Source organism: Talpa occidentalis, unplaced genomic scaffold (genome assembly GCF_014898055.3).
Source record: "Talpa occidentalis isolate TD23 unplaced genomic scaffold, MPIMG_talOcc4v2.1 talOcc4.4, whole genome shotgun sequence".
NCBI classification, from domain to species: domain Eukaryota; kingdom Metazoa; phylum Chordata; class Mammalia; order Eulipotyphla; family Talpidae; genus Talpa; species Talpa occidentalis.
The window spans coordinates 126691066-126716483 of NW_023604295.1; the positions used below are offsets into that span (position 1 = coordinate 126691066).

Here is a 25418-nt window from a genome sequence, read left to right on the forward strand (position 1 = left end):
TCCTTCGACCAAATTTGCCATCTTTATGACTTCAACCAACTTTTTCCCACCTCACATTTGTTGCACACTTGAAGATATAATTGCGCAAATTATTAACTGACTTCAACCAACTTTTTCCACCTCACATTTGTTGCACACTTGAAGATATAATTGCGCAAATTATTAACTGACTTCAACCAACTTTTTCCACCTCACATTTGTTGCACACTTGAAGATATAATTGCAAATTATTAACTGACTTCAACCAAGTATTTACACCTCACATTCGTTGCACACTTGAAGATAGAATTGCAAATTATCAGCGTGTCAGAATGTCAGGATACTGTTAGGCGAAGGAACCAGCAGGCGATGGGTTCCCGGCCACCTCTGCACCCAAGAACTGGTCTGCGCCCCACTGTCTCATTGCAGCAGGAGGTGTCGGGTTCCCCAGCATTGGGGTGCACCGGGTGCAGGCGCTGTTACTGGGGGTGGCGGGCTGGGCGGCGACTGTGGGGTAGACGGGCAGCGGGTACCGGCCCCCTTCTCCAGATGCCCCCGATCCCCGCAGCGCAGGGGGACCCCGATCCCGCAGCGCAGGGCGGTGCAGAGGGTACCCAGGCTGCGCGCGTAAACTGGAGGCGCTCGGCCGGCGGCGCAGCTCCCCCGGCGACTTCTCGCGAGGTTTCGCTCCCCACCCCCCGAATCCACCCCTCCGCACCCCCTCCTGCTCCGGTGCCGGCAGCTCCCGCTATGGCTGCGCTGCGGAGGCTTGTGTGGCCGCCGCCTCGGCTGCCCGCCCCGATCTCCCCGCACCCGCCCTTCTCGGGGCCGCGGGGGCGGCCCGTGGGGATGGCGCAGGGCGCCCCGGGCCGGCCCTTCTCCGGCAGGGACGAGGAGGAGGGGGCCGTGGCCGACGCGGCGTGGAGGCGCCGGCGGCGCTGGGGCGAGCTGAGCATCGCGGCTGCGGCGGGCGGGGGTCTGGTCGGCCTCCTGTGCTACCAGCTGTACGGGGACCCCCGGGCCGAGGCGTCCCCGGGGCGCCCCGAGAGCGCGGCTGCGGAGCCCGACGACCCGACCCGCGGCCGGGGGCTGCTGCCCATCCCGGTGGCGGCTGCCAAGGAGACGGTAGGTGCAGAGCGCGTGCGCGCGCCGGGGCCGCCCGCAGGTGACGCCCGAGGGTAGGGCCTCCCGGGGTACCACCTGCGCGCGGGGAGGGCGGGGGAGCTGGGACAGCCGGGCTGAGCGCCCCGAGGCTGCGGGTCACCGCGACGCCGGACACTGGGGGGCTGACCGGGGTGATCGCTGCGGCCGCGCGTGGGAACCTCGCGTGCGCCAGACCCAGACCTTCTAGGCCGCTTGGTTCTTTGGCCCAAGTGTTGGGAAGAGCTGGACGATGCTGTCATTGACACAGCAGGGTGTTGAGGTTGCTGCAGCTACTGTCTGATCAAAACCCCAAAGCAAGGCAAGATAAACAGGACAAGGAGAACAAAAGAAATAGCAACACTAGAACCAGCTTAGGAAGACCAGGGCATGACAGGCAGCAGGTGGGAGGCTACGAAAGTGAGAGGAGGGAAATCCCAGGCCAGCCAGGGCACCAGCCAGTGATCCTAATGGGACAGTGCGAAGTAGAGTGATTTTTTTTTTCCTAAGGTTTACTTTTTATTTATGCAATAGTTGGGGTACAGGCCAGAGGTGCGGGAGGGTGAGTATTTTCCAGAGACAGAGTGGGGAGCAGAGCAGGCAGACGGACTGAAACACAGTGCTGAGGGGAGCAGCGGGTGAGACAGGAGAGGTCTGCCGCACCATCTGGGAATCTCCTTGACCGGCCAGGAATTGAACCCGCACTGCAGAGGTTGCGGACAGCTTCACATCGCTGTGCTCAACCCGCTGTGCCACGGGGGAGGCCCTATGGAGAGTGAATTTTGAAGCAGGGTCTGAGGTCGCAAAAGCCACTGCTCTATTTGTCCCAAGAGAGGAAATACCAAAACTGTGTATCTTCCTTATCATAGGTCAGAAGGATTGAAGATGTCTATTCAAAAAGAGGATATTTCCCAATGTGGTCCCTTTGCTTGCCCCCCAGTAAAGCCAGGACCTCTTAAGGAAAATAGTGAGAAAATGGGCAGGACAGCAATGGTAGGAAACTGACTGAAGCTAGCTGCTACAGAGGAGCCCCAGATGAAAGTGTTCAAATAGCATTGTGTAGTTGATAAAGGTAAAGGTGAGTGTAAAGGAAAAGTTTTGATGTTTTTGTCAAGGTATATTTAATAAGTAGTAATGTAAAATGACTGGGAAAATCGTCTACAGAAAGTTTCCTTCCTACACTAGAAGAATATGAAGGACTTAGAGGACAATTTAGAGCTTAAATGAAATGTATCCTTTGTCCAAATGCACAACGGTGGGCTGATGTAAGTGCATCAGTTCTTTTGGTGGAGATTATTGATGCATTGAGGTTAGGAAATCTATTTTATGGACCTTCTAGCAGCAAATACAAATACATAGCAAGAAGTACAAAAATACTTAGCTAGTAGCTAATGAATACAGTTTTCATCCCCCGTCCCCCACACACATAGACATACCCTCTTTTGTGACTTAGGAAGGAAAATAACCAAGTCAGAACTTATCATCATCTATAGTTGAATTGGGAACAGAATAGGAAGATAGGAAACATTTAAATAGTATTATTTTCTTTTTAAAAATTAATTTTACTTTTGAAGTTAAAGGACAGTATCTTGCAGTTTTTGCAAAAAACACACTCAAAGCTAGAACTCTGGATCCACTACTTTCTAGTTGCAGCATTACTTGTCAATGCCTGTTTCATCTGCCAAATGAAATTAACTCTTCCTTGTAGACTTTTGATACCCCTAATATACATCATTTATTTCTCCCTGGCTATCGAAAGTTTCACTATAATGAGCTTTGGTATAAGCATTTTTTTCCTTTCATTTACTGTGTTAGGTACCTATTTGAGCACTCTTTCAATATGAAAAGTCATGTTTAAAAGTTCTGTATACTTGTATTTTTTTTTGACAATTTATTTGTTCTGTTCTCTTTTTCTGGAAACTATTCATCTGAAGTTATACCCTTTGACAGAGCCTAATCTAATTCCAGTTCTACTCTTTCTTATATTCCAACTTTTTTTTTTTTTTTTTAAGATTTATTTATTTATTTATACAAGCACTGGGTATAGTCAGAAGTGCAGGAGGGTGAGAGAATTCACCAGAGCCAGAGCGGGGAGCAGAGCAGGCAGAAGGACCCAAGTACACTGCTGAGGGGAGCAGCAGGCGTCAGGAGAGGTCTGCGCGCCATGTGGGACCCTCCTCTGGTGGCCAGGGAGCAGCCGGGGATCGAACCAGCGCTGCAGAGGCTGCAGGCAGCTTCGCAACCCAGCGCTCAACCGCTGCGCCACCGGGGAGGCCCTTATATTCCAACTTTTTAATCATTTTTTTAAGGTTTATTTTTTTATGCATACAAGAACTGGGGTACAGGTCAGAGGTGTGGGTGTGAGGGGATTCACCAGAAACAGTGGGGAGCAGAACAGGCGGATTGACTGAAATACACAGCTGAGGGGAGCCGTGGGCGAGACAGGAGAGGTCTGCTGCGCCATGTGGGTAACTCCCTGGCCTGGCTTCAGTGGCTGCAGGTAGCTTTCGTGCTACATCTTAATCCCTTGTGCCACCAGGGACGCCCTTGTTTTGTTTGTTTTTATGGGAGATGTCCTTGACTTTGTCTTCTAACCTTCTTATTGAATGTTTTATTTCAACTATGCTAATTTTTTTATTTAAAGTACTGATTTGTGCTTGCTGATGTTCATGTGTTGTAGCACTCTTGGTCTTATCACTGCTAATTTTTCTTTTTACTGTAAGGATATTAACTGTAATTTTGTTTTGCTTTTTAATTCTCTTCTAGGTTTTTATTATTCCTGTTTGATCTTGGAGATTTTTCTCACATATCTGTGGTAGTTGTTTATTTATGTTTAAAGTCTCTCAGAAGCTCTTTGTACATGAGCATGACATTTCATTGGTTTTTCATTAGAGTGGCATCCTGAGGTCAGTATTTTATAGTTCTCTTTCTCTGGTGTCATTGAACTTCTTCAAGGAGTAGGAGAGGTAGGAGGGGCAATAACCTGGATATGTGTTGGTGGAGTATCCAGTAATGCACTTACATATCGTTAACTGTTCTCTGTTTTCAGCCCCACCACTTACTCTGCTTCTGAAGCTCCTTGCATTACCAAGGCCTTATCCTTTCTGGGGTCTGTACAGCAATTCAGCTTATTTGTCACTGATTTCTGCTTCCATAGTATCCAGGTAGTGCCTCTGCTCCCCAAAGTCAATTATCAATCCTCCACTGCTTCAATTTTATAAAAATTAGTTAGATTTTCTGGAATGTTTTAGTCTTTTCTCTTTCTTAGTTCTTAATGCCTACATTAAAAAAGAATCCTTTATTGTGATTTTAATGTGGTTAGGGGAGAAAGAGGCTAAAAGAAACTGATGGGAGTCAGTCTGTAATTTTTCAGAAATACCTTAAACTTACGTTGCCACTTCATTTACTTTGTCTATTTGATTTTCCCAAAATGGTAGCAATGTTTTGATGTTTGAGACTACAACTGAAAACCATTGGTTTATAAAGCCCCTTTAAGCAGCATCTTATGCTGAACATCAACATCAGCGTATAAATTAACCTGTTTGTGTTATAAGAATGATTTGACTGATAGGAGTGAACAGCAATAGCCTACAGAAATAGTTCTGTTACCATAACCTTGAAGATTTTTGTTTTAAATACATTCCCCAAACTTCCTCCTGAAAACCTTCCCTGACTAGATTTGTTAAAATACTGCTGACTGGGCCTCCCCGGTGGCGCAGCAGTTGAGTGCTGGGTTGCGAAGCTGCCCGCAGCCTCTGCAGCGCTGGTTTGATACCCAGCCGCCGGGCGAGGGTCCCACAAGGCGCACAGACCTCTCCTGCCGCCCACTGCTCCCCTCAGCAGTGTACTTCGGTCCTTCTGCTGCTCTGCTCCCCGCTCTGGCTCTGGTGAATTCTCTCACCCTCCTGAGCTTCTGACTATACCCAGTGCTTGTACAAATAAATAAATAAATCTTTAAAAAAGAGAAATACTGCTGGCTATTCTCTGTGCCAGATGATGACTTTTTTTTTTTAAAAAGATTTATTTATTTATATAAGAACTGGGGCACAGGCCAGAGGAGCGGGAGGGTGAGAGAATTCACCAGAGACAGAGCCGGGAACAGAACAGGCAGATGACTGAAATACACTGCTGAGGGGACCAGTGGGCGAGTCAGGAGTCGAGAGAGGTATGCTGTGCAATGTGGATAGCTCCCTGGCTGGGGATTGAACTCGTGCTGTGGTGGCTGTGGATAGCGTCATAGGTTGCTTCTTAACCCCTTGCCCCACCAGGGAGGCCCAACCAGACGATGACTTTTTTGCAATTATATGTTAATTGGTTTAGTCCTTGGCTTAGTCCTTTAAGGAGAGGTACTGTGTTGGTCTTAATCTCATTTGTACTTCTTTGCCTGCCATGGGGCCTAGCCCTGATAGACAGAAATAAATATTTGTTGAATGAATAAGCCCAGGTTAAGTGTTTGAATGGGACATACACATTGAATAGGTACAACCACATTCTGTGGGAACTAATAGTTTAATGTTTTGTTCAGCAAAAGTAGTTATTTATAGCTTTAGAATTGGGATGACTTCAGTCAAGGTCACAATTCCAGGCTTTGGGACATCAAATCATGTGACATTGCATTTATTTTAATTGCATAAGTTTGGCTTGCCAACATTTTTCTGTAAACATGGCTTTGAACTTTATTAATACTGTAAAGAGATGTTGATAAGATTCTATTTAGAACCTTACAGTTTTAGCCTTAAAGCATTTTTATTAGTGAAAAATATTTTGTTCTAGAATTGCCTTTTTATTTCAGATCCAGAATTAAAAAAATCTACTGGGTTACTTACTACACTTTTAACCTAGTATTTGACTTGTTATACAGAACACATGACCTGTTTTATGATTTGTTTATCCTAAGAGGCTTCAAGTAGCTTAATTTAGTTTTACTCCGGTTAGAACATTATTTGTATCTGTTTTTATAGTTGCTAATAATCATGTGTTTTTATTGAAAATTATATACTTTTCATCCTCTTTTTTAAGGTACATTATTGATACATGAGGTTATGCATATTCTTTCCCAGAATATTGAAGAACTTGTCAGATGTGTACATATAGAAAAATCCTGATTTTTTAATAAAATCACATGTGTGAAATTGAAGGTTAATAGGTTAATTCTATGTAAAATAATATTGTTGTTGTGTTGGAATCCCAGCTAAACTAAGGATGCCCTTTTTGGCTTCCTAAATCAGCCTGTGACAAATAAGTTCATCAGATTCTACCTGCACCCCTTCTAATGGCCTTACCATGTTATAGAAACACACATAACAATCCATGAGTGTAGACTTTTTTCCCTATGTAAGTTACAGAATAAAATTTGTAAAAAATATTTCTTTTTCTGATTCAAACCAGGACTTGTGGAAATGTATGCATCTCTTGTCTAGTTGCAATGAAAGATAGTTACAATATCTTCTGGATTTTTTTTTTAATTCAACTTTACATTGTGGGGGTCAGGTTATGAAACTCATAACCTTGAATTAAAGTAAAAAGAATTCTCATCTGTAATTCTCTTTTCAGACTTTGAAATTGTCAATAATGCATAGCAATTGGCTTGAATGAAAGTGTGTAACAGATTATTTGTTTCTGGTCTATAAAATCTCTTCCTCAAAAACAAACGAACATTAAAATTTTATTTTGATTTGGAATGCAAGTAAATAGTATTGTTTAATGTGACTTCCTAATTGACTTTCATATGGCTGGACTATTTATGAATAATAAGATGTAGCTGCCCTTGTATTGATTGAATGTATAATTTATCTTGAATAATTTTTGAGAAATGGGTGCTGTTTTCTACCTAAAGATTAAAGACGTCACTAAATTTCTGCGTGTTTCATTCATTACCCTTTTTATAGCACATAAAGCCTTGTACCCTATATGGTTTTAGTAAGTTCTTATTTAATGATCAAATAAATAAATTCTAAATCCTAGATAAATTACAGTATTTTTATTACTGTAGTTCTTTAGAAATCTTGCCTTTGCAAAATCATGTCATCCATGTACATTGCATTTGACTTTAGAGATTAGAAGATCATTTGAACATCTTAATGCAAGGTAAAATAATGGATGTATTACCTCATTGTATTATCTGTGAGGATTAATGAGTCATAGTATTAGTAGTAGGTGTGAATTTAGTAACTCATCGGATAGCAGATTCAGGGAGCACACACTTTCATTTTCCTCTCTCTAAGCATATGAGAAGACAACAGTTCCATTCTCTTTGGAGTTCTTAGTCTTTTAGTATGAATGCTTTAATGTTTTTTTTTAGTTTGAGATAACTGTATATGTTAAGATATATATCTAAGCTGTTGACCATCTGCCTTGCCAATTTTTTAGAAATTGCTTAATTGCTATCAAATTCAATAGTTCTATCAACAAATGGCTTTTTTAACCCAACCCCCCTCCACTTCTTTCTCTTTTAAATGATACACATTATGTTAATGTCCTTAATAATACAGAAAAGAGTTTTATCCTTCTAGCCCTCAAGAAGCATTGGGAAGAATCATTTATGGTAGAGTACATGGTTCTTTCCAAATGACTAATTTTTTTTATTGCCTTTATTATTTGTGTTTCATTGGTCTGGATGTTCCGTAGTAAAGAGGTTTATTAATTATATTTTTCAATTAAAAAAGTTAATTTTTTTATTGCAATAACATTGATTTTAAGCACTGTATATGGCTCAAATGTACATCACCTTACCCCACCCACTGTGACCACACCCATCTCCCTTTACCATGTACTACTGTGGTCCCTTACCCCTTTACTTCTACCCCCACTTCCCTCTCTAGTAGCCTCAGTTCTGCTGTCATATTTCTAGGCCTTGGTTTCATTTAATTTTATCGGTTCTTAGTTTTGTTTCTCTATTTTCCACATGAGTGAAATAAATGATTAATATTTTTAAAGTTTTCCATGTCAAGCAGTTTCTTTCAGGTTCATCACCATAAACTCAAGATTTCCTTATGTCCCATTTGGAACAATAAACAGTGAATTTCCCCATTCATGTATCCATTGATCCATTTGTTCATTCAGATACCTTATTCAAGGAATAATAATACTTTATTGCTGACATGTAGTAGGTACTAGGGATTTAAGGACAGACAAAATAAAATTTATGTCCTTCTGTAGTTTACAATCTAGTGTGAACACAGCTCCTTGATAGTGATGTGATAGGAATACAATTTGGTACAGTGATGTGACAGGCAGACTAGAGCAAACCATGGGTTTACTCAGGAAGGAAATATAATCCAGACTTAGGGCCTTAAATATGGCTTCCTGGAATAAGTAACATCCCCTTTGGAACTTGAAAGAATTGTAGGAATTATGAGATAAGGAGGAAGGCAAGGGGCAAAGACATATATATTATGTGGAAGGAAAAACAGTTGTGAGAATAAGCACAGTATTTTGTGCACAGGTCAGTGTGGATATAAGTATAGAACTTGAGGCAAAGGTGTTAGACTAGAAGGTAATCAGAAGGCAGGTAGAATAGGGTCTTCAGGGCCTCCCCTGGTGGCGCAGCGGTTGAGCCCTGGGTTGCGAAGCTGCCCGCAGCCTCTGCAGCGCCGGTTTGATCCCCGGCCACCGCGAGGGTCCCACATGGCGCGCAGACCTCTCCTGCCACCCGCTGCTCCCCTCATCAGTGTATTTCGTCAGTCTGCCTGTTCTGTTCCCTGCTCTGGCTCTGGTGAATTCCCTCACCCTCCTGAGCTTCTGACTGTACCCAGTGTTTGTATAAATAAGTAAGTAAATTTAAAAAAAAAAAAAAGAATAGGGTCTTCAAAGATTTATCAAATAATTTGAATTTTATCTAAGGGGTAATAGGCATTGATAGATTTTAGTTATGAATATGATATAATCTAATGGGCTGCAATTCTTAGATGAGAATGTTAGGGGGTGATTATCTGTATTCTTTACTTAAAAAAAGGTACATGTCATGCATTTTTTAACCATAATATTCTTTAGACACGAAATGGGTATGTCTTTGCTGGAGAAATGGCAGTGAAATGTGCTGGATTGGAGAGAGATTGAGGAGGGGGATCAATAAAGGTCATGGGTGACCTTGGGTAAATCTTGGAGTTGAATATCAGATTATAGTTGGGTAAGTGGAGAGCAAACATAAAGAAAAGGTGAGGTGGACAAGATGAAGTAAGTGTTGGCAACCCTTTCTTGAATTTGGCCATGAAGGGGAGGAGAGGGCAATAGCTTAAGGGACATAGAATTGATTTTTTTTTTTTTTAAGATGAAAGACTCTTAAATATATTTAAATGCCGAGAGAACACTAAACCCAAAGCAAAGATAATTGACTTGCCATAGACCCAAGGAGGGAAGGGAAAGAGTATAAAGGAATAATTTAATCTTAGGAGGGATGTCATTTCCGGTGTAAAAGAAGAAAGGGATGAGGTAGAAAGGGTATACATGTTTAGCAGCAAGTTGTTGGAGGAGATTTTGCCTGATGGTGTCTATTTTTCTCAATGAACTAAGAGGCGAGGTCATCTTCTAAGAGTGAGATAATAGAAATTTGTGGAGTAAGGCTGATAGAGATGTGAGGGAGAGTGGACGATTGAAATAGCAACTTAAAAAAAACTAAGAAACCATGATATCTTTTAATTTGCTCATTTTTGTATTTGCAAGGTTGCATCTGAATTTTTAAATGATAAAATGAATTTTTAACTGGCTCATGAAATGTAGCATTTCAATGAATATTTTTACATGGTCACAACCTTTTCTGTTCTAATTCTTAAGTTGTTTATGTTATCCTTTATGAGTTGTATAAACCTTAGTAATATGATCTGATTAGTACTTTTAAATCCTTGATGTAATATTTAACTTACATAGGAAATGTACCAAACTGATAATATACTACTTATTTTGTTCTTTTTGTTTAAACTTGACAGGCAAGTTTAAACTGGAGAATATCACTGATCTCCTGTGATTGTACTAAACACTGACAATTTGATTAACTATATTTTTTGTAGTGTAAACACTCTTGAGATAGAGAAAAATGTGTTTTAAAAAATCAAACAAGCTCTGTTTATAGCATTATTTGTCTAGCGTTAAAAAAATAGTCATTTGTGTACTAAACAGGATTTTCTAGTTATATTTTTCTTCACCTTCCTCTTGAAAGAACCCTTTGCACCTTATTCTCTGATAAGTTAGTAGATTATATAAATTATGTAAAATATGGAACTTTAGTATTGTACCATTTAGTTGACAATCACAGTACAAGTGTTTGCTCATTAAAGTTATTTTCCAAAATGGCGAAGTAGAATTCATGTTTTCTGCTTATTCCCCCATTTACTAAAGTGTCTTTTAACCATTTTAATACTAAATTCCATCATTTAGAATATGGAAACTATGTAAAAGAATTTAAAATAATTCCACCTTCTCTGCTTTCTAATAAGAATGGTATATATTCAATTGATACTGTTAAATTTTGACTGAGATACTTCGCTTATCCCTTTTTTCTGGAACAGATAAAGTAGATTATTCAAATTGCTTGCAACAATTCAAAGTGAATTTTACCTAATCTGCTTCATAATCAGGTCAGAATGACTCATAGATTAGATCCAAGTCTCATCAGCTTAATTCACAGAATCATATTTTCAATATGAATTTGCTGGTCAAGGTAAGCCAGTTTGTAATAACAACTACACCTTCAAATTTTCATGGATTAATCCAATAAAAGCTTCCTTGTTGTTTATGGCATTACTCTAGGTGGATATGCAGGTGAACAGCAAGTCTTCTCCAAGTGGCTTTCTCCTTATGGATCTTTTCTATGTGGTCATTTAGAGACCCAGACATATCGTGACTCTACTCTCTTCAAAAAGTGGTTTCTAAGGTTACTCAGTGTCAGCATCCCAGTTAGTCCTAAGTGGAGAACCGAGGGAAGGCACATTCGAGAAGACTTGATGGGCCAGGTCTGGAGATGGCATGCATTACTTCCATTCACATTCTGTTTTCTAAGCTGAGTCATATGGCTACATCTAAATGCAAGAGATATGGGAAATATAATACTCTTCCTGGAAAAATGGATTCTGTGTCAGGGGACAATCAGAAGACCGAAACCACACAATAATCCAAATAGATAAGGTTTACTATAAAAAATTATTAACTATTTATAGAGGATTGACTAGTAACAAGGGAGCGGAAATCAAAAGAATACACTAGAACTGAGGGAGAGTGCCCAAGGAAGGAACAAACTTGGAAGGGGAACAGCCTCTCTAGATTGGGATTCAGGCCTCAGTGTTCCCAGCCAGAGCTTTCCCACAGACTGGCAGACAGGGAAACACACTGGGACTGGCAACCCAGAAACCACCTGCTGGGGTACCACTGGGCCAGTGTTGGGAGAAAGTGAACCATGGGCCAGAACTGGCATGAAGGAGAATCCCCCCCCAACCCCAACTGGGTTGCAGGGAAGCCAAGGCTATTTGGTGAACAGAGGACCTCAAGTTGTGACTAGCAAGCAGGAAATCCCCCCACTAGGATACTGGAGGGCCAAGGATTTTAGAACTTATCGTAATGTTCTTTGTTTGTTTATAAGTGATCCAGAAGAGTGTACACAGTAAAATCTCCTGATATTGAAGCTCTTTCAGTGAGCAAAATGTCCACTTGAAGAGAATGAACTGTGAGGACATTTTTAAGGTCTATAGGTGGTGATAAAAAAGGGCAGTGAGTCGTTTTATGATCAGTGTTACGGATTAAATGTGTCTCGCTCACCCCCAAATTCATATGTTGAAACCATAACCCCAATGCAGTTGCATTTGGGAATGGGGCCACTAAGGAAGTAATTAAGGTAAATGAGGTCATAATGATGATGTCCTAATCCGACAGTCTTAATGTCCTTTTGAGAAAAGATACCACAGAGCTCAGTCACTCTTTCTGTGTCCACAACATGAGGAAAAGCCATGTGAGGACGTAGAAACGAGGTGACAATCAACCCAGAAAGAGAGCTCTGGCTAGAAACCAGCAGTGCTGACCCCTTGATTTTCAGGACATCAAGGTTCCAGAACTGTTAGAAAATAAATTTGTTACTCAGGCCACCCAGCCTTCATATTTTGTTATGGCAGCCCCAGCTAACTAATACATTTGGGGAAGTAAAAGGCAACTCATTTAAGGAGAAATAGTCCAGACTATTAATGGTGTGTTGTGTTCACTTCTTGCAGTTGCATTCTATATAGAAAAACTATCTTGGAGTTATTGTGTAGTCAGGCATAGTGGTTCAATGCATAGCTAGAAATTTTGTCATTACTCTCAAGATATAATTAGGATATTGCATATTATATAATCTAGATGGTTGGTACTGAGCCAGGAAGATTGAGAGAAAAATAGTAGACCATGAAGCAGATGGGAGCCATAAAAAAATGCCAGGCAGCTACAATCATTTTATCACCATGGTCATATTTATTTACAGGATTTCCGATTTATAGTGACATGGTGGTAATTGATACTTAAGGTTTTATGCATGGAGCTGAGCTGCCACAGGCTGTCTTTCGTCCCTGATGATTAATACAGTGGGTATTCTTAATACATTGATTCTGTTGGGCAAGGGAGAAGGACATTTTCCCATTAGTTTTCATTTAATCTGTAATTTGTGGAGTTTGTATTTGTTTATTTTAGAGTTGAAATGCTAAAGTCAGAGATTTTTCCTCCCAACGCTGCCTAACTAGCAAGTGGGGAAGCTGGCATTTGAACTGAAGGATTGCAAAACTCATGCACTTTCATCCCAGCGTTCTAAGTTGTGCAATGTTGCCGATGTCTGGATTGGGTGTCTTAACACCTGAGTTCTGGTCCCAGACTCATTTGCTGTCTGTGCGACCCTGATGAAGGCCTCTCTAGACTAAGGTAACAGTTTTTGTAAATTGGACTGATATTTATTATTTTTTAAAAAATTATGCACAATTCCACAACTTTTTCTGTCTATACGTATGTCCATATGTGTGTTTCTTAGGTTTCTTAAAGCATGGCATTTTTTTTTTTGTCTCTGTCTTTTTTTAACACATTCTTCTGTTTGCTTTTGTTCACCAAAAAAAGTGTCTTTTAAATCTCACTATAGTACCATCTTTATTTAGCGCTACCATATTTTTTAAAAAGCCACAGACTACTCTATTCATGTGCCATAATTTAATTAGCCATTATTCATCTGATAGGAATTTTTATTCTTTCTTTTTTCCAACTATTGAACACATTGCCATAGTGAATATCCAGGGTTCTCTGTAGATGCAAATGTTAAATTGCTGGGTACATAGCTGTTAAATTTTAATAGAAATTAACAAATTGTTTTGTAAAGTAGTTATAACCAAGATATACTTCTACCAGCAATGAGTGATCGGATATCAGTGTCCCCCTTCTCTTAATATTAACGAATTCAATTGTATTTACTTGAGAGTGAAAAATGATTTATTAGAACTGTGATAATTTCCATTTCTCTGATTACTAGTGAGGTGAAGAATTTTTGCCTTTTTATAGTTTCTAGGATTTATTAATTATCTTTTGGTGATTTCCGTTTCTTTATTAATTCACAGGATATGCAAAAATAGAAATCCTTTTCCTACTTTATAGGTCATAAGTGTTTTCTCTCATCTTAGGCCTGTTAAAAATATATATACACACCTGTAAACTGAAACACATATCTCATTTCCTTTTTAACACAAATATGACCATATTGCAACTATTGTTCTTGCCTTTAAACTGATAATATATTGAATATTAGTACATCAATTACAGGTTTCTCTTTCTTATACTTGGACACTCTTCCAAATTATGGATATACCATAATTTATGTTTAAGTGTTGTTTATTTCATTTTCAGTCCTTTTTGTTAATCACATCTAACTTTTTATTACATTAGTCTTCTGTTTTGTTTTATTTCTGATTTTGTCTTTACTGACTATTCCCTTCCATTTTCTCCAAATTTATCTAATTCTTTTTTTTTAAAGATTTATTTATTTATACAAGAATTTGGGTATAGGTAAGAGGTAGAGGAGGGCGAGAGAGCTCACCAGAGAGAGCAGGGAGCAGAACAGGCAGGCAGACCAAAGACACTGTTGAGGGAAGCAGCGGGTGAGGCAGGAGAGGCCAGCCACGCCATGTTGGTTTTTCCCTGGCCGACTGGGAATCGAACCCACGCCGCAAAGGCTGCAGACAGCCTCATAGCACAGCGCTCCACCTGCTGCGCTACGGGGGAGGCCTGAAATTTATCTAATTCTTATTTTAGCCTTCTTGAGTTGAATAAATAGTACATTTATTTTAAATTCTTACTGGTTTTTAGTAAATATATTTAAAATGTGAATTTTTCTGTGTTAGTAATGGCTTTGACCAAATTTCACAGCTTGCTACTTGTAACTCCCTAAGATCTTTCAGCTTCAAAAAGCTTATAATCTATTTTTATCTTTTTTTAGCCCAAGAATTGTTTCATATTGTTTAACCTTAAGTTGTGTAGAGTGATCTTTGTTCTATTAGTTTATAATTTTAGCATTTTTCCAATTAGGTAGGGAATAAGAACTGAGTGATTTCTTTTTTGGAAATAAAATATTTCCAACATTCAAAAAGGTAATAGAGAGGGCCTCCCAGGTGGCGCAGCGGTTGAGCGCTGGGTTGCGAGGCTGTCCGCAGCTTCTGCAGTGCTGGTTCGATCCCCGGCCACCAGGTGAGGGTCCCACATAGCGCTCAGGCCTCTCCTGCTGCCCGCTGCTCCCCTCAGCAGTATACTTCGTCAGTCTTCCAGTCTTCCTGCTCTGCTCTCCGCTCTGCCTCTGGTGAATTCTTTCACCCTTCCATGCTTCTGACTGTACTCAGTGCATGTAAAATAAATAAAATAAAATCTTAAAAAAAAAATAAGTAATAGATAATATAATGTATAGGTAGCTTTTTATTGCCAGCTGAAACAATAAACTGTCAATGCATATACTTTCTCCTATTACGATTTTTCTCTCTTTCCCAAAGCAGTAACTGTTGCTCTAAATGTATCAGCCCCATGAAAGTTTTTATAATTTTATCACAATCATAGGAGCATCCCTAAATAATATACACTTATTTTGAAAATTTTCAAATATTAATGTGTATTATCTTCTTGGTGACTTTGTCTTTGTCCCTTTTTATGCTTTTAGCCCTAATTCCATGTATTTTTTATTTATTTATTTATTTTTTTATAGAGGCATTTTTTTTTTAATTTATTTATTTTATCTGTTTGTTTTGTTTATACATGCACTGGGTACAGTCAGAAGCGCGGGAGGGTGAGAGAATTCACCAGAGCCAGAGCGGGGAGCAGAGCAGGCAGAAGGACTGAAGTACACTGCTGAGGGGAGCAGCGGGCGGCAGGAGAGGTCTGTGCGCCGTGTGGGACCCTCCTCCGGTGGCCGGGGAGCAGCCGGGGATCGAACCGGCGCCGCAGAGGCCGCGGGCAGCTTCGCAACCCAGCGCTCAACCGCTGCACCATCGGGGAGGCCCTCCATGTATTTTTTAAACATTCTGTTTGACCCTTGTAAGGAATATTTTATATGACTTTTTTATTATTCATTTTATTTTTTATTTAGTAAGGTTTATGACCTTTTGTAAAACACAATATTAGAGTAGCTTTTTTTTCCTTAATGAGGGAATTTAACCCAATTATATTTATTGTGAATGTGGACATGTTTGTGTCCAGTTTTACTGTATTTTGTGTGTTTTGTTTCTCTTTATAACTTGACATTAGATTAGTCATTTATTTTCTTATCATTTCTCTCCCTCTAGTGGTTTAAAAGTTATATAGCCTAGTCCTGTTCTTCTGTTGATTACATAGAAATATGACAAAAGTTTTTAATATATACTTCTGAAATTTGGGGGGTAAATCAGTGTCAGAAAATTTCCCATTCCAAAAATGACAGATCATTGAAGATGTTTTCCTTTATTGCCTTCCCTACCCTGCATTTTCTGAGGTCAACTATTGTTAGTACTAAATGATTATTAATTTTTAAATATTATGCTATAATTTTTTTAAGATTTATTTATTTATGCATACAAGAACTGGGGCATAGGCCAGTGGTGTTGGTGGGGGGGTGAGAGGATTCACCAGAGACAGAGTGGGGAACAGAACAGGCAGATTGACTGAAATGCACTGCTGAGGGGAGCAGCGGGTGAGTCAGGAGAGGTCTGCTGCGCCCTGTGGGCTGCACCCTGGCTGAGGATGGAACTCGTGCTGCAGTGGCTATGGATAGCTTCACAGGTTGCGTCTCAAACCCTTGTACCACCAGGGAGGCCCTTATGCTATAATTTTTAAAACAGTTAATGTTTAACAATTACAGTGAGTTTCATAGCCACTTTCATATCTTGCTACTGAAGAAAGAAAGAAATAGTGGGGAGGAGGGAAAGGATAGCTAAAATGAAAAGTGGGACAGGAAGTTTTCTGAAATGGGGGAAATGTCAACTTGTGTGTTATGCTAAAGAGAAGTAAGTAGAATAGAAAAAAGTAGATAGGCAGGACTAGGAGGTATTTATTCCTGAATCAAAGCCCTTGCATAGGCCAGAAGAGACTAGACCTGCACGTTAAACCACTACACATATTATTGCCTCCTTAGAGATGCTTTTATTTATATCACCTTCCTGTTTAAAAACAAGAGGATATGTATTTAAGTCATTTGTGAACTTGTAAAGAATCCTATAATATAGGCTATTTTAAGAATACAAGTGGAGATTTTAAAATCATAAGTTGTCAACTACTTTTTGTTTTTCTATTTGATCTCAATCAGGGAGATACCATTGGTTGGTGTCAGCTGTGTGTATTTCTACACAGACACTTTTACTGAGCCTCAAAACATTTCACATGGAGTATTTTGGGATTTTCCCACACTGGGAATTTGATGTTTAACCTTTCGACCACCCAACAAGCAAAGAAAATGTTACTCCTTTTATCTTCTTAGAAGCTTTTAAATAAGCCTGAAGCCATAAGAGAAAGCCAAGTCTAACACTTCCACGAACATCTTTTTAGCTACTTGAATAGAATTTCATCTCTTAAGATTCTTGCCCAGAAAACATAAAATAAACATCTAAATGCAGAAATATATACTCTTTAATGTTCTTTAAAAATGATAGTTCATATTTGATGTTTATTTATACTTGCTTGTTTTCATATAATTGGGATTACAAAAAAATTTTTAATAAATAAAATGAGGGTTTTTTTGTTAAGAAAAAAGTATTGGTACAGATATCTACATCAGATAGAGTCTAATACCAATGCTCAACTTCCTACGTGAAATCATAAAGTTTTTAATCATTCTTTTTTTAATTAGTATCGTATTGATTAAATATATAACAAAATTTTTTGTAAAGAAACTAATAAGGGTGGGTAATCTCATTGGTTTATTACCAATGGTTTTTGTTTTTCCTACTTCCACTCCTCATTTTCATGCCTCTGCTTCTCAGCTGCTAAAAGGTAATGCATTTTACAGTGTTTAGGTAATTGATAAAATTGTTTCAAGTTACCTCTTTAGGGTATTATCAGCTTGTAGGCATCAGTTTCTCTAATTGTCAAGTAGTGAATCCTTTATCTGGCATTTAATCTTGCCTCCCTGGGAAAACCAGACCTTACCACAGAGTAAATTTTCGAATTGCTGACCTGAAGTAACGTGAGACTGTGCCTTGGCAGTGAACCTTTGCTTTCTGTTATTCATAGGAAGGATAATGATGTGCTCTGTTGCCTGAAGGCCCTAGTTTTACTACCCTAAGAAGTAACATCTAAGTGCTAGTTGCAAAGCTCTGCATTTGGAAATTCCAGAGAAGATAATTGCGTTGACAATATTTTTATTTCTGTTGGAAAGGTGAGGTAATTAATAAATGTAACTTTTATAATTTCTGCCACTCCTTAAGCCAGTTATTTTTGTCAACATGACTTAGATGATCCACAGTTACTGAAAATGATCTTTCCTTGTTTTTATGAGTAAATTATGTATGTTATTTTAAAGGTATGTTTGAAATTTTAATTTCCATATAAATCCTCCCATTTTTAAGTAGGAAGATCAGGATTAAAGAACTAAAATGCAGCTCACAATTTCTTGGCAAAACAGAAGATGGCGTTTTTCTTGACCTAGAAAGAAGATTCCCAAAACATTTTTAGCAAATTTGAAAAGCATTAAGCAATTCCCATAAAATAATTTCTTAGATGGTATAAATTATAATTTCCTAGAAGGAATAAATTACAAAGACAAATTTAAATTCTCTTCAAGTTCTAGATTTCCATGATTGCATTTTTCTGCCTTGTGGCCTATACATATAAGTAACCTCTTTTTTTTTCTTTAAAGATTTATTTATTTATGAACACAAGAGCTGGGGTACAGGCCAGCTATGCCGGGGGTGGGGGGGAGAGGATTCACCAGAAACAGAGTGGGGAACAGAACAGCAGATTGACTGAAATACACTGCTGAGGGGAGCAGCGGGAGAGTCAGGAGAGGTCTGCTGTGCCATGTGGGTTGCTCCCTGGCCGGCCGGGGGTTGAACTAGTGCTGCAGAGGCTGAGGATTGCTTCATAATGCAGTGCTTAACCCCTTGCACCATCAGGGAAGCCCAGCAAGCTCTTTTTTGTACTAACTGACATTAGTGCTGGGGTAATTTTCAAAAGCAATTTGTAAGATCTTTTTGATATGAAAAAATTAGCAAAATCGATCACTTCTAAAACATTGCTGTAATAAAAAACATTGCTGTAATACCTTATTTTATGTTTGTATTTTCCTATTTTGTGAAAAATATTATAAAAATTTTAATATATATAGATGCACTATGCCCACATAAAGCCAAGAGATCATAATTGTATTATATTTAACAGATACTATTTGTCAGAATTACACATGCTGTACTTTAGTTATTTTGAAGGATGATTAATTAGGATTAGCTTGGAGCAGTATCTTACATGGTAGAGAGGACATGGCCTCCTTTCTGGAGTCGGTAAAGCCTTTGATACAGAGCAAAGATTCATCTCCATGACAATAACTGCAAAGGTACCAGGACTCACTTGCAGAGAAATGAATAGCTAAGCAGGAAACCCAAGTTAATTTAAAATAGTACTTGAGCTGGCCACACCTCAAAGCCCATTAGAGTTTCCAGAGCTTATCTCAACACTGAGTGATATTACACTCATTTTTGTTTCTGTCAACAGGTTTGGACTAGATTTTGGTTAGTATTAGCTTAGCAGACTTCATAAAGTTCTAGCAGCAAACATCCAGTCAGTGTATTTTTAACTAGCAGATCTCTGTAGCAGACGCGGTATACACAGAGGCATGAAAGCGTCTTAGCAACCAAACACTAAGCACTGGGGTTGGGAGGTAAACATGCACTGTAGTTTCAGGGAAACTGCAGAAGTATCAGGAAAAGGTCTTAGGTGCCCGTGGAGAGGGAGGAATTCAAGTCCTAAAATTGAGTAATAAGGGATGAGTTCTGATGATACAAAGCAAATCAGGAGCCTGGTTCCTGGTCCCAGAACAGCATATACATCACCCAAACCTCTGGCCTGAAAGTCTTTAGTTACCTCTAACTTGGGACAGGATTGGTATGAAGTTAATATCACAAATAATATTTAAGTATCTTCAACCTCAGATGTAGGAAAAGGAAGTCAGGGATATTTCAGTACCAGAGTTCTCACAACAAAGACTGTGGTTCCTATAAAAAACAGGGAAAATATGAATTCAAGATACATATATATATACATATAATATATTCAACCTCTAAAATTTTAAACTAGAGAAAATTTTAAAAATCAATAATTGATAAGCTCTACTTCATGATTTGATATGCCGACTCTCTAAAAAAGTATGTTTTAGTCTTCCTGAATTTAAGAACTTCCTCACTAGGTGTGTTGATATCAACAAAATCTAAAGACAGAAGTGCATGCAGAAAAAGGATTTCACCATATAATAAATAAGCCATTTAGAAGACACATCTCCAGGAAAGCTGGAACATGAAAACTTTATGTTAAATTTCATATTGTGTCTACTGTGGAGAGATTAAGTGCTTAGAAGTTAAGTTAGCCTGTCTTCAATTCCATTTGTGTTTCTACTGCCCTCATTCTTCTTGGAGAGGCTATTTCTCTTTATATCCATTATAAGCTGAAGGGTTTTCTCTGTAATATTTTGTAGCAATTAAAATCCATCACTTCATCAACTTCCAAAATGTTTTGAGTTTGACTGTCAACATATAGAAATTAAGAATTTTCCTGAAATGACATGACTTTTGTAATTCCTGTCAGTCTCTTCCCTGTGCATCACAAATGGTCTGGTTTTACTTGACCAGTATACTTTTGAAAGGCTTATTTAATAAGTACATAATATTGGATAGAATAGAAAGATTTTCATTTTAGCAATTAATATTTTAATAACTAAATGGCTTTAATTCAGCTTTTTTGACATAAAAGTTAGCTTTCTTACTTTCCTTAGGTACAATACTACTTATTACTTATTGATGAGATTTTTACTATATTGGCAATTTGTGATGTAAAATTTATCACTTACTGAAACAGAAGATATTAATGAAAGATGTTTAGGTTAATTTTAGGCTTTAGAAATTAACTTTTTAAAGATATATTGGATTTAGATAACAAAAGAAGGTATTAAATAAAGTAGATCAGCCAGTGAATACAGATGTACTTCTTGTAATATAAGGATTATACCCACAGATTCATGCCAACGTGCTCGAGGGAAATGGCTCTATTTGTTTTTTAAAAGGCTCAGAACATTAACATGATACAAGATCATTGTCATTTCTAGGCAAACAGGACTGCCAAGAGGATTAGTAAACTGGTTTGATTATCATTTCTACCTTTATTTATTGGTTCTTATTTGTGAATGCTCATAATAGTTAAAATTTCAGAAGTTTTAGAAATCCTGAGTTATTGACTATACATATATCCATAGTTTATACAAAGATGTAAACAACCAAGAGAAACTCTTGATGCCCCCTGCTTGGCATTGATGTTGTGGGGAAGCACCTTTTGGAAGGCTCAGGACATACTCTGTGAGGCTGGCTTTGTGGACATAGCAGTGGTCATCCATTTAGCTTCAGGTTGTTTTATTTTTGTATAAGTGACCTGCCATTCTTAGATTGGAAACGGAAACAGCTAGCATGAGAAGGGTTTGGATGCTTTAGTTAAACTGTGCAATAATTTTTTTTTAATTTTCTTTTTTAAAGATTTATTTATTTATTCATAGAAGCACTGGGTACAGTCAGAAGTGCGGGAGGGTGAGAGAATTCACCAGAGCCAGAGCGGAGAGTAGAACAGGCAGAGTGAGGAAGTACACTGCTGAGGGGAGCAGCGGGCGGCAGGAGAGGTCTGCGAGCCATGTGGGACCCTCACCTGGTGACCAGGGATCGAACCGGCACTGCAGAGGCTGCGGGCAGCTTTGCAACCCAGCACTCAACCGCTGCGCCACCAGGGAGGCCCCTGTGCAATAATTTTAAACGTATTTTTTAACAAACTAAAACTCTTCATTGTCAGCAAAGTGAAGAACCAGTGCATTAATGAAAATTTAAGAACCTCAGTGTTCTATTTTTTTTGTATGTTTAAAATGCTGAAATTTTTTTTTTTTTAAGATTTATTTATTTATGCATACAAGAGCTGGGAAACAGGCCAGAGATGCGGCGGGTGAGAGGATTCACCAGAGAAAGAGCGGGGAACAGAACAGGCTGACTGGCTGAAATACACTGCTGAGGGGAGCAGCAGGTGAGACGAGAGGTCTGCCTCACCATGTGGGTTGCTCCCTGGCCTGCTGGGGATCGAATTTGTGCTGCAGAGGCTGAGGACTGCTTCATAGTGTGGTGCTTAATCCCTTGCGCCACCAGGGAGGCCCCTGAAATGTTTTTGAAATTAAATAGTTTTGTATATATCTTTTAAAGGTCTGTAGGTTTAGATTTTTTTTTTTTAAAACTTTGGAAAGTTTAAAAACAAGCTTAGACTTCTAAAGGTCTGAGTACTTCCAACGTAGTGATAGCCTACTGGCCTAAAACTGCCTCTTTCCTTAATCTAGTAGGTCAGTCAGGTATCCTCAATTGAACTTCATGGACCATTGCTCTGTGTCATCTTCCTAAACACTGTCAAGTTTTAGTTAGAACTCTATTACAGTTAAAAAAATATTAACTTCTTCATCTGAGTCATCAATTCATTCATTAAGAAAATAGTTTGTTCATAAACTACAAAGAAAGAAGCATGTGGACTGCTGAAAGTTTGAAGGGGGTTAGGCATATGTAAGGCAGAACATGATTAAAACAAGTTTATTTATTCATATTTGTCCCTCAAACAGTTTTAGATAAAGTAAATAATCTAACAGTTGACTATTTTATAATTAATTCATTTGTATAAAATAGGCACACTTAAAATATCTGTTCAACTCATTAACTGATGTTAAATATTCATTTAATGCTATTATCCAACATGATGGATACTACTTATTGCTAAAGCAATAAGTAAACAAGAATTCATACAGTGGAGTTTTAATGAAAACCTTTAACTTTACTTGGTCAGATTTCTTCTGATACTCAGGAAGTTAGAGAATAAAAACTGTCCTAGGGCCTCCCTGGTGGCACAAGGGGTTAAGATGCAACCTACGAAGCTATCCGCAGCCACTGCAGCATGAGTTTGATCCCTGGCCAGGGAGCTACCCACATGGCGCAGCAGACCTCTCCTGACTTGCCCACTGCTCCCCTCAGCAGTGTATTTCGGTCAATCTGCCTGTTCCGTTCCCCACTCTTGTCTCTGGTGACTCCTCTCACCTCCACACCTCTGGCCTGTACCCCAGTTCTTGTATGCATAAATAAATCTTTTAAAAAAATTGTTCTATGTAGTTCTACATGTTTGCTCTTACTTTCACTCGGTATAGGATGTATTGGAGGCAGAAATCACAGTTAGGCTATTATTGTGAAGTTTAAGGGAAGTAGAGAGTGTTTGAACAAAGGTAATGGCAGTGGGTGGATGTGAGAAATTAGAGGAAGAACAACAGGCTTTGTTAATTGATTGTTAGCTGAGGTTAAAGAGTAGGAGTTGTCAGCATTAGCTCATAGAAGGTGGATCAAATTCCCAGTTTTCAGTGGTAGAGCAGGTTTGGCTTTCTGGGACAAATACAGACTATGCTTAAGGAAGTTGGAGGAAAAAACAAGGCGTCTCATAGTAGCGGTGGCACTACTAGGTATGGGTAGAAGTTATGGGTCAAGTCCATATTAGATAATAGCATGTATAGACATCCAAGGCAAAAAATTGTGATTCAGATTGTTAGACTTGAGCCATGGTGTATAATTGTGAGTAAAATCAGCAGGAGCTCCACACAATGTTCCTCCAGGAAGTTTACTGGTGATGAGTCCTGATTGATTGGGTTCACGGAAAAGGCCTACCAAGAAGAAAGCAGAAAAGTAAACTGTGATCACAGATAAGACTGGTTTCCCTGCCCTCGGAGGAAGAGGGAACCCTTGGCATGTATGTGTAGAAAGAGATCTAGGACCATAGACTGACCCTGGAGGTGTATTCACTGAGATTAATCCCCAGCATTGACATTGAGTTTTTCAGTCTCTCTCTTCTCACCCATAGCAAAGCCAAAACGATTTCCCTACACCTATGGATTGCCTGAGTAATTGTTATTAATAATCTGTTGAACCTGCCTGTCTCTTATACCAGATTAATTTCTTTCTAAGGTACCCATTTTCTTTGTATCATTGTTTCACTCAAGAATCTCCTAAAGTCACTACCCTTTTCCATGAATGCGGTCCTCTGCTCTGGGAATATTATTGCCATCCTTAAAATATGCTGAGTAAATCTAGAATGCTCATATCTTTTCCATCATAAAATATTAAAAAAAATCCTATTTTCTTCTTCCTGAAGCCTTTTTTTTTTTTTAAAGATTTATTTATTTATACAAGCACTGGGTACAGTCAGAAGCGCAGGAGGGTGAGAGAATTCACCAGAGCCAGAACGGGGAGCAGAGCAGGCAGAAGGACCGAAGTACACTGCTGAGGGGAGCAGCGGGTGGCAGGAGAGGTCTGCGCGCCATGTGGGACCCTCCTCCAGTGGCCCGGGGAGCAGCTGGGGATCGAACCGGCGCTGCAGAGGCTGCAGGCAGCTTCGCAACCCAGTGCTCAACTGCTGCGCCACCGGGGAGGCCCTCCGGAAGCCTTCTTATTAACCTCAACCTATGGTGCTTTTCTTCTCTTTAACTTGACTCATTTCCTTTTTCCATGTTTGTGTCTTTTATCTCTTTGACTAATATTTTGTCCTTCCATATAGAATGACTGTTTCTTAAATGTAGGGACTATTTTCTCTCTCTTACACACCATTAAAAGTGGGGAGTTCTGAGTGGGGGAAGCAAATACTGTTTAAAAATGAACAATGATGTAAAAAATTTAAAAAAAAATAAAAGTGGGGAGTGAATCATTCTCATTTTTATTTGACTACCTGCTAAGGTTTTGAAAAGTTTAGTCTTCAGAATAGTTGAAAAAGTTTAATCATTTGTCTGACATTTTAGTTAATAAAAGGAAATGGCATTTCACATAGTCCAAATATATTTGCTTTCTTAACTTTAGGCTGCTATTGGCAGAACAGACATTGAAGACTTGGACCTTTATGCTACATCTCGGGAAAGGCGCTTTCGTTTGTTTGCTTCTATAGAATGTGAAGGGCAGTTATTCATGACTCCGTATGATTTTATTTTGGCTGTTACAACAGATGAGCCCAAATGTAAGTATATTTTAAAATTTACCTAATTTTATAAGATTTTTTGTTATCTCAAGTTTATGAAAGTGTGGAGCAGTATTAAGTTTCTCAGAACTAACCAAGTAATTTGGTGTTTCAGAAGACATTATATTATACAGTGTTACCAGACTTTTATTTCCTGTATACTCCTACTGGTATCCTCTTTACAGAATATCGGTCTTAAAGACACTTGATAGTCTTCATAATGAGTGTGTGTTTTACCTATTTAGGTCTTAGGTCTAGCCTGAAGAGTGTAAGTGAAGTCATAGCCTTTGAGGTTGGACTGGGGCAAAGATTCTGCCTGTATCTTTGCTGTTTTTGTCCTGGTTCCTGTAGTGCAGATACAAACTAATTGTTTCTCACCTTTCTAGGTGATGAAACAGTGGTTCTCAAACTTTTTGGCATTATGTACATTCTTGAAACATTTCTTTAATGTCTAACTTAAGAGAAGACAGCTGGATTTTTATATTTGTTCTTGTATTCAGTCTGTTGCAATACATTGTTTCTCATGAAGTACATATGCAAAGAAAATTTGCCTCATGATTACAAGCCTTTGAAAAGGGAGTAGTATTTTAATAGCA

At 39.1% G+C, this 25418-nt stretch overlaps 1 protein-coding gene across 3 annotated transcripts in view; it reads left to right on the forward strand.

The window, feature by feature from the left end:
• Positions 1 to 729: 729 nt before the first annotated feature.
• The window catches only part of MICU3 (mitochondrial calcium uptake family member 3), a 71775-nt gene continuing 47086 nt past the window's right edge, over positions 730 to 25418 (forward strand). For all 3 annotated transcript variants that reach the window (XM_037526297.2, XM_037526296.2, XM_054701017.1), the window contains exons 1-2: positions 730 to 1104; positions 24669 to 24822. In XM_037526297.2, coding sequence (XP_037382194.1) covers positions 730 to 1104; positions 24669 to 24822 — 529 coding nt within the window. The remainder of the gene's footprint in view (positions 1105 to 24668; positions 24823 to 25418) is intronic.